Below are 18,434 nucleotides of genomic sequence, written 5' to 3'. Positions count from 1 at the left end.
CCCAAACAGGTTTCGTCTCTGTATTTATTGAGAGCACAAGATCTTACACACGTGGTGAACGTGGAGAAAACAATCAAATAGTAATCATCACTTGGATGATTAAGAAGCAAAGTGTCTGATCACTTTGTGATCAAGGCACAATAGTATATTGGTGTCAGATGGAAAGTAATTTTCTGCAGGTGATATAACAAGTTACTCGTGATCCCATTACAATATCTCCCTAGCTAACCTCTGTGCTTTCGCCCTGTAGTGGTGGCTTTCTCCCCTAAGGTTTTTTCTAACCCATTTATGTAAGTAGAACCTATTTCCCCACACATGATGCTCTTCTTATGATTTGTAGGAGGGATTAGGATAAATACTAATCCCAAACCTGCTTCATATTAAAAGCACTAGTAAGAGATGATAATTTGTCAGTCTTAAAATATGGCTACTTGAGAACAGGAGCAATACTGTTTGCATATTCTGCTGTATAGTAGTTAGTTCGAGATGAAAGTGTATTAACTATTAATTGATAGTAAGTATAATAAATATAGAACCCAACAGTAAAAATTATATGAGAGCAAAGGCTCTACCATTCTTATTTATATCAATCTCTGGTGTCCCAGAACACCTTGTGTCCAAATTAAATCTTAAATATCTGCTGAATGAATTAATGTACTTTCCAAGAAGATAAAATCTGCTTCATGTGAATTTTAACATTTATATTTAATACAGTGAAAATCTTATAGCTTGAACCAGTAATTTCTCCTGTATACGTCTTCAGATGTGGAAAGTGTATAATCATATAGTCACATGATCTCTTATAGATTCCTTATCAGACACTTAATGGACACGTGAGCCTAATCAGGAAAATACAAGTAGTGTTATTGAATCACTTGTAATGGTAATGCTAGTGGTAAATATTTGTTGAAATACTGTGCTTTCCAAAATAATTTCCAAAGAATAGATCTGCATTAAGACACATTGCTGAACAGACTCATTTGATCATAGATTTGCTTGCCTTATATAACTGACTTTCTTTCTATAAACTTAGCAATCTAATTACAGAAAGATTCTTTATTTATGAGATCATTTCCATACTTTCAAACTGGACATCAGTACCAGTACTTAATCATTTATTGTTCTTTGGAACCCTTTAAACTAGCTCTTTCCTGACCGCTGCTCTGTGTGGGGATAGGTTCTGTCATTCTGCAAAGACCATGGCATGATTGTCATAAGAAAGAGTGTAAGATTTAAAGAGTGTATAATTTTAAAAAGATGTTTCAGTGGGTGAACGACTTTAGTTTTTCCTGTACCTGCTTGTAGTTTTGTCTAAATTGTTTTTTAAAAGATATTATTTGAAGATAATTTTAGATTTACATGAAAGTTGCAAAGATGGTACAGAGAGTTTCCTTATGCTCTCCTAATTTTCACATTTTACGTAATCTTGGTACTTTTGTTAAAATATCTGAGTTTTTAAAAATTGATCAATCCTTTTGTTTTTCTAACTTTCAGGGTCCCAAAGCAAAAAAGGTAGGTAGAAATTATTTTCTCAAAATAGTTTTATAAGCACTGACATTGTACAAACAGAAGTTTTAAACATTTTCTAGTTAGTTTTATCATTGTTTATAGGGTTTATAGGGTTTACTAAGCTTACTGTATAGATATTAATGATATTTAAATCATGGGTACTCTTTTACAAAACAGGATGTATTTCACATTTGACATAAAAAGATACTCTAGTTTCACCAAGACTTAAAAATAGTCTTTAGTTTTTACATGTACATAAATTTGGGGCTTTTTATTAGTTGTGCTCTAGAAAATGTTAGATTAAGAACCCCATTTCTTTATTCCAGATAAACACAAAAATTTAGTTACAAAACTTTAAAAGTGGACCCTAAGGTAATAGATTTTTAAATGAATTGTATAGTAATGCATACTTGATTTTCTTTTGTACTTTGTAGAAATTTGAATTTAATTAGGGAGGTCTCGAATCCCTTTTTCTCTTTTTCACTTAGTAGATTCATACTTTATTTTTTTTAAGTTTAATTATTTATTTTGAGAGAGACAGAGACAGTGCAATTGGGGGAGGGCACAGAGGGAGGGAGAGAGAGAATCCCAAGCAGGCTCTGTGCTGACAGCACAATGTGGGGGCTCTAACCCATGAAACTGTGAGATCTTGACCTGAGCCAAAACCAAGAGTCGGACGCTTAACTGACTCAGCCACCCAGGTGCCCCAGTAGATTTAGACTTTAAAACAGATTATAACCTCTTGACTGGCAAGCTGGATTTAGCCTCTAAGCATATTTTGTTTGACCTGAAAAGTTATTTTTTAATTAGTTGCCAAATTATTTTCAGACAAAAATGTGATATCCCCCGTTCTTGAACAATTGAAATACTGGTGACATTGGGCCTATAGTCTAGTAAGGCAACAGTTGGCTAGACTGAGCAGTGGCACCCCTTTTATAGAAATGCATAAACTCTCCAGTTTCCCCTAGGCCTGACTATGACCAAACTCAGATTACTCAGGTTACTTTATTAACCTGCTTGATCCCAGGAGGAATTTGGATTTGGAATGCCAGCTTTAAGGTATATCTCAAAAGTCACTTCCCTAAAATTTTCTACTATTCTTTCTTGCAGAATCAGTTATTCTATGTTCTCATAGCACATGCATTTGTACATATGTCAACTATAACCCTTATGTCATTTTATTGTAAGAATTTATAATTATGAGCTGCTCAGGGTCAGGATCATGTCATTCATTTTTATGTTCATAGCATTTAACTCAGTGCCTGGCACATAGTAGACACTGAATCAATATTTGTCTAATGAATATGTGGAACCCCATTTACCCTGCCACTATTTAAAAATACCTCAGGCCTTGACTATTTAAAGATAATGCTTGTCTAATGTGTGTATTCAATATTTATACAATTAAGCATTTCTTCAAGAGATACTGTTGAGTGCCTCAGTGTTTGCTTCTCTCAGTCACTTGGACTCAGTCACTTGGATATTGTTTTAAGGGCTGTGAACTGAACAAAATTTATGCAGGCTCAAGACACAGTCTCATGGAAATGTTCTGGAGGACTACAGTTATTTGTATATGTGGGTCTATAATAGTTTATTGATTTGTGCGTATTTTTTTCTGGCTTCAGTTTGTGAAATCTTAGAGTCATTGTTTTCAATCTGAAAATTCATTGTTCTAAATGACTTGGCGCTTAACTGTGTATGGAAGGGTGCTACATAAATACTTCTGTCTTCTTTTATTCAGAGTGTTGTATCCCTTAGAGAATTGTCATAGTAAGCCTCTAAAATTTGAGTCCAAATGTAAGGAGTAAATCACTCCCTTTTTATTTATTCCATTCTTAAAGATTGTGGTTTGGAGGATGAATTGAGTCTGTAAGTACAGTTAATAAAACATTGAAAGATATATTTTATTCTCTCTTTGTCACAGATTTTTAAGGGAAAAGTAATATATGCACATGGTACAAAATTAAAATAGCATAAAAAACGGAAAGTTTTCTCTTACTCAAGACTAGAAGAACTATTGCATGTCTTTTCATAAACTGTCTTAGCATTAAGGAACACACACATCCCTCTTCTCCCCACAGGTGGGAGCATCCTGCGCCTTCTACTTATCACTTAATGATACTGTATTTAATCTATTCTAGGATACTCATCTCTTTATACTTTACTAAAACTGAGATGTATCCATATCATCTTACAATCATCTTAGTCTTGGATTGACATCCATTTCTTCCAGAGAGGAGGTTTACTTCTGCCAGTCACGTGGGCTTGCTCACAACCTGATACTGCTTTCAGTTCTCTGCCTGTGAGTTTTTGGGTCACACTAATGGTATGAGTCAGACAGCAAATCCACATGAACTGGGTTGTGGCTTAAATTTTGAGGGATTGTTTTTCCATTCATTTTCCGCATTGAGATCTGCACGTTTTCTTCCTGTATCTCTCTGTGTTGTGAGTTCATTTCTCTTTACTCATATCCAGCTTTATACAGTCATCTCCTGTTAGACTTCCACATTGGGCAGTCCCTACTTAAAGGTACATCTTACATCGAATGGCACCATAGTTTGGATAGGATAAGTATGTCTTTGGAAACTTTTTGCTTCAGTACATCAGGATAATGTCACTTCTTTTCATAGCTGCATCATGTTTCCTTGAAAGTATGTACTCTGATTTTTCTGTTGTCCCTATTTTTTGCTACTACAAACAAAGTTAAAATGAAGATCTTTGTATATAAGGCCTTGCAGAAATATGGAAGAATACTTATTTCATTGATGTAGCAGTGTTCTAGACTTTAAGAGAACTGTAGCAAGAGAGAGTCCCTGATCTCATGAAGCGTATATTCTTTTTTTTTAATCCAGCTTTATTGAGATATGATTGACATATAACATTGTGTAAGATTAAAGCATACAACATAATGATTTGATATACTTATATATTATGAAGTGATTACCAGACTAAGGTTAATTACACATCTATTACCTCATGTAATTACCAGTGTGTGTGTGTGTGTGTGTGTGGTGAAAGCATTTAGAACCTACTGCCTGAACTCTAACAATACTATATTGTATTGTTAACTGTAGTCAGCATGATGTACACATCATCTGATGTACACATCACTTATTCATCTTATGTCTAGAAGTTTATACTCTGACAAATATTTTCCCATTTCCCCCATGGCCTACCCCCTGGAAATCACCAATTTATGCTATTTCTATAGAATATATTGCTTTTTTGGATTCCATATGCAAGTGAGCTCATACGGTGACTGTCTCTGACTTATTTCACTTAGCATAATGCCCTTATTTCTCTGGGTTGTCACAGATAGCAAATTTTTCTTCTTTTTGTGGCTGAATAATATTCCATTTACATATATTTATCCACTCATCTGTGGATGGACACTTAGGTTGTTTCCATGTCTTACAGTACACATGAGGATGAAGATATCTTTTTGAGATAGTGGTTTCATTTTCTAAAGTTTACATCCTATCTGGGGAGGGGAATTGAAGAGATGATATAATATTGGCTAAGCGTCCAACTGCTGCTCAGGTCATGAGCTCATGGTTCATGAGAGTGAGCTCCATGTTGGGCTCTATGCTGACGTCGCAGAGCCTGGAGCCTGCTTCAGATTCAGCGTCTCCCTTTCTCTCTGCCTTTCCCCCAACTCACTCACTTGCTTCCACTTCCCCTCCCTCTCTCTCTCTCTTTCTCAAAAATAAATATTTAAAAAAAGAAGAACGAGAAAAATAATATAATATCAGACAGCTTTGAAAATACAGAAAACCAAGAAGGGGGTCAGTGAGAAATGTGGGGTAGAGGATAGTGGTGATGCTATTTCATACAGGATGTTAAAGAAAGAAAATTGAAGAAGAGACCTCGATGAAGCAAGGGAGTTAGTCAATAATTATCTAGGGGATAAGCATTCTAGAAAGAAGAGACAGTTATTGCAAAAATAGCCAAGTAGGCCATGGTGAGACGTTTGGGCTTTATTCTGAGTATGGTGGATAGCATGGGAGAGTTGAAGCAGAAGAGTGATATGGTCTGATTAACATATTTAAAAGCGAGGGGAAGGGAAGCAAGAGTAGAAGCAGAAGGACCAGTTATGAAGCTACTGCAGCATCTAAATCACAAGTCCTTTTACTGAAATTAACCCATTTCTACTACATAAAAAGTACTCTCACAGATACACAAAGATCTTCCAGTGATGCCAGGACACAGATAGTTTTATGGAAATCAATTTCCAGATCATCAACTTCCATACTCCCCCTTGCCTGGGAAAGCTCTACTATCTTAAAGTCCTCCCTTTTCACAGTTACCCTTTTGCTTTACAAAACAAAAGCATATCTAAATCTTAGTGGTTCACTGCCCCAGGGCCTGGGCTATGAAACTAAGGGACAATTCAAATATTGATGTTGGCACAGGTCTCTCTAATCAGGCTACCAAGAGACTTTTTGTCCTTTGTTCTTTGTGGCGAAACGTGGCGTTAGAGGTATTGAGATATTCAGAATTTCGTATATATTGTTGTCTTGAATTGTGGAGCTGGTAGTAATTTTTAGTGACAATACCCATGAAATTATTGTGATATGATGATGCAAGAAACCCTCTGACAATGTTTATTTATTTGTTATTTTTTTTAATGTTTCGTTTTATTTTTTGAGAGACAAAGAGAGACAGAACGAAGGCAGGGGAGGGGCAGAGAGAGAGGGAGACACAGAATTTAAAGCAGGCTCCAGGCTCTGCTGTTAGCACAGAGCCTGATATGGGGCTCGAACCCACGGCGAGATCATGACCTAAGCTGAAGTTAGATGCCCAACCAAGTGAGTGATCCAGGCGCCCCTGTAATTTATTGATAACACATCCGGACTCCAAAAACAATATTAATTTTTTTAATGAAGACAGATTCAGGGTATCAATAAAAATGTAAATAAGCTTACTATTTTTACATAGACCCTAAAGATGCTTGTGAAACTTTACATAATTTAGAATTATTTGTTGCAAAAGCTAGGAAAAATTTTACAAGGCTACAGAAAAGGTACACTGTTAAAAGATCTGTCACTGCATTTATGTCAGTATTTTTTTTTCAGAAACTACTGTACTTCATAGAATACATGAAACAGCAGAAGAGTTATAATTAGATTGTAGGGGAGAATTGCAGTGCAGATTGATGAATGCATAGATTATTCCAGTTGTTCCCGGCTAATAATTATGACTATTCTTACAGTAAAGAAAATAGCGTTATTAATGAAATTTTGATATTTGAATTTTTTTAGTAATACAGCTTTAGTGTACAACAATAAAAAAAGATTTTACAGGACTTAGAATACTTTTGTTTGAATTTATTTTATTTGAATAGGTTAAGAATGGTGCCTGAGTACCACGAGGCATACACAGAACTGTAAAGAATGAGCAAAGGGGGGGGGGGGGACTCAGTGTTCATATCTGTACTTTAAATCCTATTTTAATTTTAGAATGCAATACTATGGTCCCCAAGTTGCAATGGCTCTACCTGTGATTTTTCACTTTATGATGGTATAAAAGTGATACATATTCAGTAGAAACCTTTCTTTGAATTTGCTCTTTTCTTGAACCAGTGATATGTGGTACAGTACTCTCTGGTGCTGCTGGGAGCAGCAGTGAACCACAGCTCCCAGCCAGCCACGTGATCACAAGGTTAAACTACCAAAGCATTTATAACCATTCTGTACCCATACTCCTATTCTGTTTTTCACTTTCAGTACAGTATTCAATACAGTACATGAGATACTCAACCCTTTATTATAAAATAGGCTTTGTGTTAGATGATTTTTTTCTGATGTAAGTATTCTAAGCACTTTTTTAATGTTTTGTTTTGTTTTGTTTTTTTCTGGGAGAGAGAGAGAGAGAGAGAGAGCGTGAGCAGGGGAGGGTCAGAGAGAGAGGGAGACACAGAATCTGAAGCAGGCTCCAGGCTCTGAGCTGTCAGCACAGAGCCTGCCGCATGGCTTGAACCCATGAGCTGTCAGATCATGACCTGAGCCGAAGTTGGACGCTTAACTGACTGACCCACCCAGGTGCCCTTCTAAGCACTTTTAAGGTAGGGTAGGCTAAACTATGGTGTTTAAGCTAAACTATGATGTTTGGTAGGTTAGGTGTATTAAGTGCATTTTGACTTGCCATATTTTCAACTTCAAATGCGTTGGCCAAGATGTAACCCCATCTCAAGAAAGATCTGTATTCATAAACAGACTTGGGTTGCCTAAAATTTGATTCCTGGTTTCTATGGAATGTTCGGTGTTGATCCTAAAATGTACATGGTATTAAGTTGCAAATATTAAAATTTGAAAACAACGTGTGAGAAAATCAATTCATACCTGTTTCATTATAAAACATAAGGTAGCTTGTCATGATGATATGTATTAATACATTTATTTGTCCTGAAAAATGAAGTCAGAGTATCTGTGGTAGGAAGTAACTGTGATATGGCCTATTGTTTAACTTTGAAGGATGAGATTTGCTAATTAGATAAATAGAATTTTAAAAAATACTTTGAGTGAAATCAGCAGTTTTAAAGTTTCAATCAACTTAAATGAAGTGCTAAGAAAAAATAATTTTATCAAAAATATTATTTTGATTTCTTCATATCTAGTAAGATTTTTTGGATCAAACTTTCTGCTAAAAACAATAATGCTGACTTAAATATGTACATTTGGATCAAAACTGTCATCTTAAAAGCAAGTAAGATTCGATAAGATAGTAAGAAATTATCAGAGAAAACCTAAAGCAAAGAAGTAAAGGAGAAGCACTTAAAACTTTTTATCATGAGGGCATTTGCAGAACTGAGCAAAACGGAAGCCACAGACAATGATGTCTTCAAAGTGCTGAAAGTAAATAAATGCCAACTTAGAATTATGTCTGAGCTTAAATCGTTTTCAGAAATAAAGGGGAAAAAATACTTTCTTAGACAAAAACTGAGTTTGCCACCTGCAAAACACATTATATGTGTAAGGTATAAAACAATAATCAAAATAACATGTAGGTTTAAAAAATAAACTGAGATACATGACAACAAAACAACCCAAAATGTTTATCAGTAAACAAAATGAGGTCTATCCACACAGTGGAATCAGCTATAAAGTGGAAGTATTGATACATACAATAGCATGGATGAACTCTGAAAACATGTTCTATGACAGAAGCCAATCACAGAACACTTCACATTGTCAGATTCCAGTTATATAAAATGTCCAGAAAAGGCAAATCTATAGAGAAAGTAGATTAGTAGTTTTCTTGACCTGGGGGGTTGAGAGAAAATGGGGAAAGAGGTGACTGCTAATGGGCATGGGATTTCTTTTTTGAGGAATGATGAAGATTTATTATGGTGGTTGTACAACTCTGTGAGTACACTTAAGGCCGTTGAATTGTACACTTTAAATGGATGAGTTGTATGGTATGTGAATTATATCTCAGTAAAACTGTTATAAAAAGATACATGAGAGCAATCACATATAATCTAGGTAGAAAGAGTATAAATTAATATGTTCTAAAGTTCTTGTACTGTTTGGTAGTAGGATAAATGCATTCTTTTTTTTTTTTAAGTGTATTTATGTATTTGATTTTTGAGAGAGAAAGAGACAGTGTACAAGCGGAGGAGGGCAGAGAGTGAGAGGGACAGAGCAGGCTCCAAGGCTCTGCTCTGTCCACACACAGCCTGATGCGGGGCCCCAACCCATGAACCATGAGATCATGACCTGAGCTAAAGCTGGAAACTCAGCCAACTGAGCCACCAGGAGCTCCTTAAGTTAGTCTATTTTTGGGAGGAGAGAGTGCATGCAAGCAAGTAGAGTGGGCAGAGAGAGAGAATCCCAAGCAGGCTCCGTGCTGTCAGCGCAGAGCCTGATGCAGGGCTAGAACCGATGAATTGTGAGATCATGACCTAAGCTGAAATCAAGAGTTGGACGCTTAACCGACGGAGTCACCCAGGTGCCCCTAAAGATATTCTTATATTTGGTATGTATGTTGACTTTCTAAGATAGTCACTAAAACGATATAAACAGAGTATATAACTTCCAAATTAGGGGGGGAAAATAGAGTATTGACCAGAAAAAAAATCAATTGAGAAAATATCAAGAAAGTTTACAAAAGGAAGGTAAGACAACATCCCAAAATCAAAAGAGAAACATTGCCAGATTGGATAAAAAATAAAATCCAACAGTAATCTTTTAACAAACATCATCTAAAGAATAAAGATATAGAAAAGTTTAAAGATAAGATGATGGAAAAAGATATGTGATGCAAGTACTAGAAAAATGAAAGCCGATATTGCTATATTAATATTAGACACAATAGACTTTAAAACCGAAAATACTTCTAGAAACAAAGAGGGTCATTTTGTAGTGACAAAGATTCAACTAACCAAGAAAATATAATTTTAAGTTTGTATATACTTGATTACAAAGCCTTGAAATATACAATTCACAAATTTAGAGAGAAGAGAAATAGACAAGTCCACAATCATAGTAGAAGATTTCCTCTTTCAGTAATTGATAGAACAACTATTAAAAAATAAATAAGGATTTAGAAGATTGGAATAACATGATGAACAAACCTAATGAAGTAACCATATTTAGAACACTGCACCCAACAACTTCAGAATTTTAAAAACACGTATTTGCACAAAATTGGCAATGTACTGTGACATAAACCTAGTCTCAGAGTTCAAACGATTGAAACAATTCAAAGCGTGTATTATAACCTCAGTGAAATTAAACTTAAAAAGAATCACATCAGTTATAAACAGGAAGATCCAATATGCTGGGAATTTTTAAAACTTTCTAGTGGGTCAAGAAATAAGATAATGGAAGTCAGAAGATATAAGTCAGTGATAAGGAAAATACTTCAAATTTTGTGGAATGTATCTAAAGTAATACAGAAAAATGTACAACCCTAAATACTTCTATTAGAAGAAGAAAAAAGACTATAACATGCACAAAGCATCCTCTCAAGAGGTAAGAAAAGGAAAATTCAAAGGAGAGGAGGGAAATAATAAAGACGTAGAAAAATTAATAAAATGGAAAACATACAATGAAGAGAATCAATATCCTCATTTCCTTCAGGTCCTCAATGAAATGTTACCTTCTCCTTGTGGCCTGCCCTAACCACTCTATTTGCTATTGTCATACATCCCTTCCCTAACTATGCCTGCAGTCTGGAGCTCCTTTGTTTTCCTCCATAACACTTTCGCCCTCTAAAATGTTTTGTAATTTATTTTTAAATCTTGTTTATTGTTTTTATCTATCTCATCCAATTTGAATATAAGCTTGTAAGTACAAAGGTTTTTATCTTTTTAACTGGGATATCTCAAATGCCCATCACATGTTATATTCTCAGTATTTCTAAAATAATTGAATGAACAGGCCACAATTTATTTCTTTGAAAATGCTGATAAAATGGGCAATTGACTGGTAAATTTTATCAAGAAGAACGAAAGGCGTAAGTAAAAGGGAAATATGACTTTAATAATCAGTCACATTATTTGAATAACTTTATGTGTCAGTAAGTTAGAAAATTTAGATGAATTAGACAAATAGCTAGGAAAAAAATTACTCAAACTGTTTCATAAAGTAGAAAACCTGAATAGTCCTATAATCATTTAAGAAATTCTGTCAGTGATTTAAAATCTTCCCAGAAAGAAAATTCTAAGTCTCCAAGTCTTTGTTAGCCTGTTCTTCATTCAAAGATAAAGAAATATTTTCATTTTTATACAAATTCCTCTAAAGCATATAGAAAGAGGGAACACTCCTAGTTCATTTTTAGTTACCTGGGTATCCTGAGAATAGTATGAGAAAGGAAAATTGGAGCCCATTCATGAACTTAAATCTGAAGAAAAGTTTAGGAAGCTCAATCTGGAAGTATATAGAGTGTTAATAAATTATAACCCACTTCCTTTATCCCTGGAAGGCAGAATTGGTTTGATTTAGAAATTGAATGAATGGACTCAGATTGAACTGGAAATTCAATTATTCTACATTACCATTTAATCAGTTAAAGGGCACTTCCTTAGCCTGATAAAGGTATTGAGGGAAAAAAAACAAAAACTAAATCCAACTACTAGAGTAACAAGAGTGCTGAAATTAACAAATGTTGATTTGTATAATGATTATGGAATTACAGGTTGAAATAATTACTTTAGAAAGTTCATCTTCTATAAGGTTGAAAATGCATATATCTACCAGTTTTACTCCTAGCTATACACTACAGAGAAACTCTTGCAAATGGACACCAGGATACATCCACTTGAAGGTTTAGAGCAGTATCGTTCATGATGGTAACAAGCTAGAAACCATCCAATATCTATCAGTATAAAAATGAGTTACTAGGGGCGCCTGGGTGGCTTAGTCGGTTAAGTGTCCGACTTTCGCTTAGGTCATGATCTCGCGATTTGTGGGTTCGAGCCCCGCGTCAGGCTCTGGCTGACTGCAAGCTCAGAGCCTGGAGCCTATTTCAGAGTCTGTAACTCCCTCTCTCTCTGACCCTCCCCTGCTCACGCTGTCTCTCTCTCTCCTAGAAATAAATAAATAAAAAGAAAAAAAAAAGAGTAGCGTTCTCAAGTTTAAAAAAAAAAATGAGTTACTATTCAGCAGTGAAGCCATCAATATGGATGAATCTTACAAGCCATAACATGTATTTAAAGACATGTATTTAAATACAAAAGGACAAATACTGTATTATTTTACTTATGTGAAATATCTAGAGTAGTCAAATTCAGAGACAAAGTAGAATGGTGGTTATCGGGCTAGGGTCGCAGGAGGAAGGGGAGTTAGTGTTTGAGGTACATTAAAAGATTTCTGGAAATGAGTGGTAGTGGTGGTTGTACAACAGTGTCAAATGTACTTAATACCACTGGCCTGCACATTTAAAAATGGTTAAAATGGTAAATTTTGTGTAATGTATACTTTACTACAATAAGAAATTATAGCCATATACATAAAGTATAATTGGATTTATGTAAAGTTAAAAAGTCAGCAAACTATGTTGTTCAGGAATAAATATATATGTAATGAAACTTTAAAGAAAAAACAAGATGGGAACACCTGGGTGGATCAGTTAAGTATCTGACTCTTGATTTCAGCTCAGTCATGATCTCACGGCTCTTGAGTTTGAGTTCTGCATCTGGCTCTACGCTGACAGTGTGGAGCCTGCTTGGGATTCTCTCTCCCTGTCCCTGTCCCTCTCCCTGTCCCTCTCTCTCTTTCCCTCTCCCTCTCTCTCCCTCTCTCTCTCTCTCTCTCTCTCTCTCTCTCGGTATCCCTCCCCTGCTCGGGTACACATTCCTTCTCTCAAAATAAATGAACAAATTTTTTAAAAAGTCAAAAAAAGGAAAAGACAATCTTAACAAATGTCAGTGATTATCTCTGGGGGCTCTTTTTTGGTAAATCAATGTAATTTTTGGTATATGATATGTGAAGGATGCAAAGAACTGCATGAGAGAGCTGTAGCAAACCTGTTTCCACTGTCTTATTTATTTATTTAATTTTTAAATGTTTTTTTTTATTATTGAGAGACAGAGCATGAGCATGGGGGGTGGGGGGGACGGGCAGAGAGAGGGGGAGACACAGAATCCAAAGCAGGCTCTAGGCTCTGAGCTGTCAGCACAGAGCCTGACATGGGGCTTCAACTCACAAACTGTGAGATCATGACCTAAGCCAAAGTTGGATGCTTAACCGACTGAGCCACCCAGGTGCCCCTCCACTGGTTTTTAAATATAAATCAGAGTTCTAATTTCTTTTATTTGTAAAAATTAGAATCCATTTGAAGCCTTGTTTCATTCAGCAATAGCTAATGAATCAGGAAAAAGAGAAAACCCAAGTATTCATAGAAAGGTGCATATTTAGTAAAATTTTATGTTTCAAGTTTACTTATCAAAATTTGTAATATAATATCTTGCTTGGTTCATTTGTATACTGAAAATAGTTATAAGATTAAATCCGGAACAAAATTTTTATTACTCAGGAACTTAAGAGATAAGGAAATAAATATTTTAAATTTTTATACATATTTTTGTAACAGATAAATGTAAGAAAGGGTTTTCAAGTATATTACATTAGGGTACGGTTCTGTGAGAGAAGTCGAGTGGAATATGAGGTCAAATAGGAAAAGGATTAACATTTTTATTAAAGAAATTTGTTCATATTTTTTAAAAATATATGATATTGGCTATAAGTCACTATGATACACAGATTCCATTGGATATATTTTTATAATTTAGAAAGATAGAAAAGATTTATTTTATACTGGAAAGTACAACATTTGTAGCTATTTAAGCTTATGATAAAAAGTTTTCGATGCCAGATTAAAAGTGTGTGAAGGGGGGTAGTTGGTTTTTCAAAAAATGTTAAGGAAATATATTAGCAAATGATTTTAAAAGTTACTGGTCAGTTACAGAGGAAGCTGAAGGAGAAGCCAGAGAAGAAGTCTGCAGAGGAGGGACCTGTGAGAGAAGAAGCAAAATCAGACAGTTCTAACCTAAAAGCCTAATAAAATAATTCTAGAAGGAGGAAGAAGACTTGGTCAGTGATGATGACAGATGCGTAAAATGAGGGCTGCAAATTGACCATTGGCATTGGAAACATGGCAATCGTGATTCCTTGATGAGAGGTTTGAATAGAGCAATAGAAATGAAAGCCCGATTGGAGTGGTGCATGCAGGAAATGGGAAAGTGGAAGCAGTAGGCAGGTCTTTTTAGGTGGTTTGATATAAAGGGTAACAAACAGAATTCAGGCAGAAAATGAAGAGGGATGTGAAATCAAGAGAGAGAGAACTTTATGAATAACTGGAGGTATTAATTACAGAAGCCAGGACTTATTACGTAGGCAATAAAGGACAAGATCCAGTGTAAGGGTGGCAGTTTCAGCCTTAAATAGCAGAAGTATATTACGTTATATCATACACCAGAATGGGAGGGAAGGCAGACAAAGATATAAATAGGTACAAAGATTTGGGTGTGGAACCGAGGTCATTCTAGAGTTTCTGATGATATGCGAGAGAAAGTCAGTAGCCAAGAACAGGAAAGAGGAGAGGATTCTGGAGGGTTGAAGAGTGAGGAGAATGAAATGGGAGGAGGAATACCGGACAGTGCCAAATCTGTTTAAAATTTGTGTTAATAAATTTGTGCTCATGTGTTTTTCTCTGGCAAGGTTCAACTGCTTATATTGCTAATGCAGAATAAATGTAGAACTGAGCTGAACTAGAACGAGGAATTTGTTGCTGAGCTTCTCAGAGGGACAGAGAAATAGGGGAAGTGGAAATATATAAACTAGCGGTTGTGGGGATGAGCTCTGAAATCTAACCCAGTTAAAGAAGTGAAGGTGTGAGGGGGTTGATAAACAATGAAGAAGCAGTAGGGCTAATGGATTGGAAATTCCAGTGGAGCATTCTGTAGTAGGTGCGCCAAAAAGAGATGACGATCATCTAAAAGTCTGTATATTCCAAGGATTAACCGCTCTAATGATTGCTAAATTTAGATAGTCCTCTTTTCTTTCTATACTTTCCTTTAGGGAAAATGGAGGGGAGGTGGTTACCACCAAGACAGTTCTCCAATTTATATTCTGTAGCCCTGATCTCTTTGCTAAACCTCAGTTCCTCAGGTTCAGTGTCTGCAAACATTGCCTGGATGCTCTACTAGCGCTTCATAGTCATTATATTCAAACTTCTTTCAACAGTGTTTCTTTAAGATTTACGTGTTCTAGACTACAGGGGTTTTTTGTTTTTTTTTTTACTCTTCTCTAACTCATTCCTCTCTTCGTCTCCAGTTTTAATTATTGTCAAATTAGTTTGTATGATATTTATTGGACCCATTCTATCAATATTTACAGTCATGACTTTAGTTTTAGTAACTACTGTTAGTAGTCACTCAAATGGTATCGTCTTTATAATCATTTTTTTTTTCTTAATGCAAGGTTAGTTTTCAAAATTGTATTCTTAATAGCCACAGCCCTTCTCAAAACTTTTAGTTTTCCAGTTCTTTTAGAATAATGTCCAACCTCTATAGCAGAGGCTCCAACCTTCTTTTTCATTCTCATTTCTATCACCTTTCCTTGGAATCTCCCCAGGGCCCGTGAACTTGCTGGCCTTTCCAGTGCTATCCCATCTCCATATCTTATTTATTGCCTGCATTTCCGTCTTCTTGAAATACCTTCTCCGCATATTTGCATGTTAACATCTCTTGGGCACACACTTAAATATTACGTGCTCTATAACAATTTTACTTCATTCCCATTGTTGAAAATAATCTGTCCTTCCTCCAAACTTACAAAATTGCTATCTCTGTATCGTAGTCATAAAAATATTTTTAATAATTATAGACATGTAGTATTAAAACTTTTTTTTAACATACATTTTATTTTAATCCTTACAACAATAAAATGAGGTCTTCTTTAGCATCATTTTAAAGATGTGGAAACTCGGAATAAGAAACTTATTTAAATTGTATACTATTAATTGTATAGTGATTAAATTGTCACTGTCACTGTTGCCTTTTAATAACTTATATACTTATTTTTCTTACTTGTTTCCATACTTTGTCCTCAATGCATTGAGTCAAGGCTTTGTACAGGATAGGTTTCCTTTATTTGAAGGAATGAAAGACTGGATTCATAGAAGTAAAAGTGTTTTTCATAATCACTATATAAGAGATATGTATTTTACGTATTTAAAAGATGTGTGTGTTAATAGCCTTTCTTTGTTGTGACATTTAAGTCTGCCAGGAAGATGAAGAAAATCACCAAAGCTGAACGACTAAAGCAGCTACAGGAGGAGGAGGAGAGGCAGCAAAAGGAGGAAGGTACAAAATACATAGTGATACTATTTTCGTACACAGGGACTTTAACAATAGGTTGGTATTTCTATATTCTCAGCAATACTTTTAAAAAGAATTTTCAAAATTCTTCAGTTTTTCAAATTTCATCTGTTTTTTAAATAGATATCTGCTATTTAAAGGGCACCCAGAAAGTTGTGTTAGTATACACCAATCACTTTGAGATATATCTTGGAAGCGAAGTCGCCAGATAAAATACAGAATTCCCAGGGAGGGGCGCCTGGGAGGCTCAGCTTGTTAAATATCCAACTCTTCATTTCGGCTCAGGTCATCATCTCAGAGCCATGAGATTGAGACCCCCAGAGGGCTCTGCGCTGACAGTGCGGAGCCTGCCTCAGATTCCCTCCCTCTCTCTGCCCTTCCCCAGCTCGTGTGCATGCTCTCTCAAAGTAAATAAATAAACATTTAAAAAAGCATAGAAGGCCCAGTTAAGTTTGAATTTCAGATAAACAATGGATGATTTGGGATAATCTGCCCCACGCAATATACTATATGAAATATACTTAATCCCCCTCCCCCCAAAAAAAGTCTATTTGTTTATCTAAAATTCAAGTTCAACTGAGCATCCTGTATGTTTATTTGCTGACTCTGGCAACCCTATCTTGAAGTGTTTGTACTTACTGATGAAATTAGGGGCTTTGGTGCTAATTCTACAGTAAGGATTCTGAAACTTGAATTCATTAAATATGGGAAATAGACACTAGCAAGAAATACACAGCAGCCTAAATTATTATAGTTTAATAGTATATATTTGCCAAATTTAAAGAGGATTTTCATTTGTAAAAAAAATCAATTAAGAATTAATAAAAATATCTGTTATTCAAAGTAACAAAAAGATTTCAAAAACCTGAATATTTCAAGTGATTGTAGCTTTTAGCATTAAGAACATGTGTGGGAGTGCCTGAGTAGCTCAGTCGGTTAAGTATCTGACTCTTGATGTCTGCTCAAGTTGTGATCTCACAGTTGTGAGATGGAGCCCCACATCGGGCTCCACATACAGGGTGGAGCCTGCTTCGGATTCTCTCTCTCCCCATCTCTCTGCCTGTCCACTGCTTGTGCTCTAAATAAATAAATAAATAAACTTTTTTTTTTTTTTTTTTTTTTTTTTTTTAAAGAACATGTGTGGATTCAAATTCAGGTTTTAAAGTCTGTCCTCAGGTTCCATGTTGATTTTTTATATATAATCATTATTAAATCCCTTTCCGGTGGCCCGTGATAAGAATATAGTATCAGGATCTAGAATTTGGAGAAAGTTTTATTATATTGGAGTAAACTCATATTTTTCAAGATATCTTTCATATTTTGCTTTTAATAGTGAAAGCAAGAGAAGATTAAGGTCTGAGCTGACAGGACAGAACCTACTTAGGATTCTCTCTCTATCTCTCTCTCTCTCTGCCCCTCCCCTGCTTACATGGGTGCATACTCTTTCTCCCTGAAAATAAGTAAATAAACTTAGAAAAAAATGGTAATTGCTTCTGATGATGTAGATGTCAGAAACTTCTGGAAATCTGAAGATTTTACCTCTCCTTAATTACTCATGATGGTTCTGTCATTTTTTTATTGGTTAAAATTATTATTAGATTGCTATAAACTTTTTTGGGAAGAGAAATATCATCATGGGCCTATTTTTTTGGCCAGAAAGTTTGAGTCATGTTACTTTTTTGAAAGAAGTCCAGCATTTGTCTTATTTCTGCCACATAATATAGGCTGTAAGTTCTAAAAATATTTTATCACCATTATATCTTGAAAATATTTTAAGTAGCTTTAAGGGCTTAAAATTAGATTGATTTAGTCTCTGAGAAAGTGATTTTTTTGGTTCTTTAGAGGAAGCCCGTGTGAAACATGAAAAAGAAGAAATGGAAAGACTTGAAAGACAACGGATTGACAGAGAAAAATGGCATCAACTTGAAGCACTAGTATATAAACATTAGTAATATTATTAATGAAGACAAATTTTATAGCTATCAGATCTCTTTGGCCATTTAATGTCATTCTCCCCCATACCTACCACTAATATTTAGGCCTATATAAAATGGATTAACTCCTTTAATCCTACCATAAAGAAGTGAACTTATTACCTACA

General features: G+C 35.2%; 1 protein-coding gene across 3 annotated transcripts in view; it reads left to right on the top strand.

Moving 5' to 3' along the window:
* The window catches only part of CFAP94 (cilia and flagella associated protein 94), a 58,798-nt gene that overhangs the window by 2,490 nt on the left and 37,874 nt on the right, over positions 1-18,434 (top strand). For all 3 annotated transcript variants that reach the window (XM_039221723.1, XM_039221722.1, XM_039221721.1), the window contains exons 2-4: positions 1,495-1,512; positions 16,234-16,318; positions 18,176-18,267. In XM_039221723.1, the coding sequence (XP_039077654.1) occupies positions 1,495-1,512; positions 16,234-16,318; positions 18,176-18,267 (195 nt within the window). The remainder of the gene's footprint in view (positions 1-1,494; positions 1,513-16,233; positions 16,319-18,175; positions 18,268-18,434) is intronic.

Source organism: Hyaena hyaena, unplaced genomic scaffold, assembly GCF_003009895.1.
Source record: "Hyaena hyaena isolate Hyena2069 unplaced genomic scaffold, ASM300989v1 scaffold_1001, whole genome shotgun sequence".
NCBI classification, from domain to species: domain Eukaryota; kingdom Metazoa; phylum Chordata; class Mammalia; order Carnivora; family Hyaenidae; genus Hyaena; species Hyaena hyaena.
Note: the sequence above shows the minus strand (reverse complement) of the source record. Positions and strands in the feature narration are given on the sequence as shown.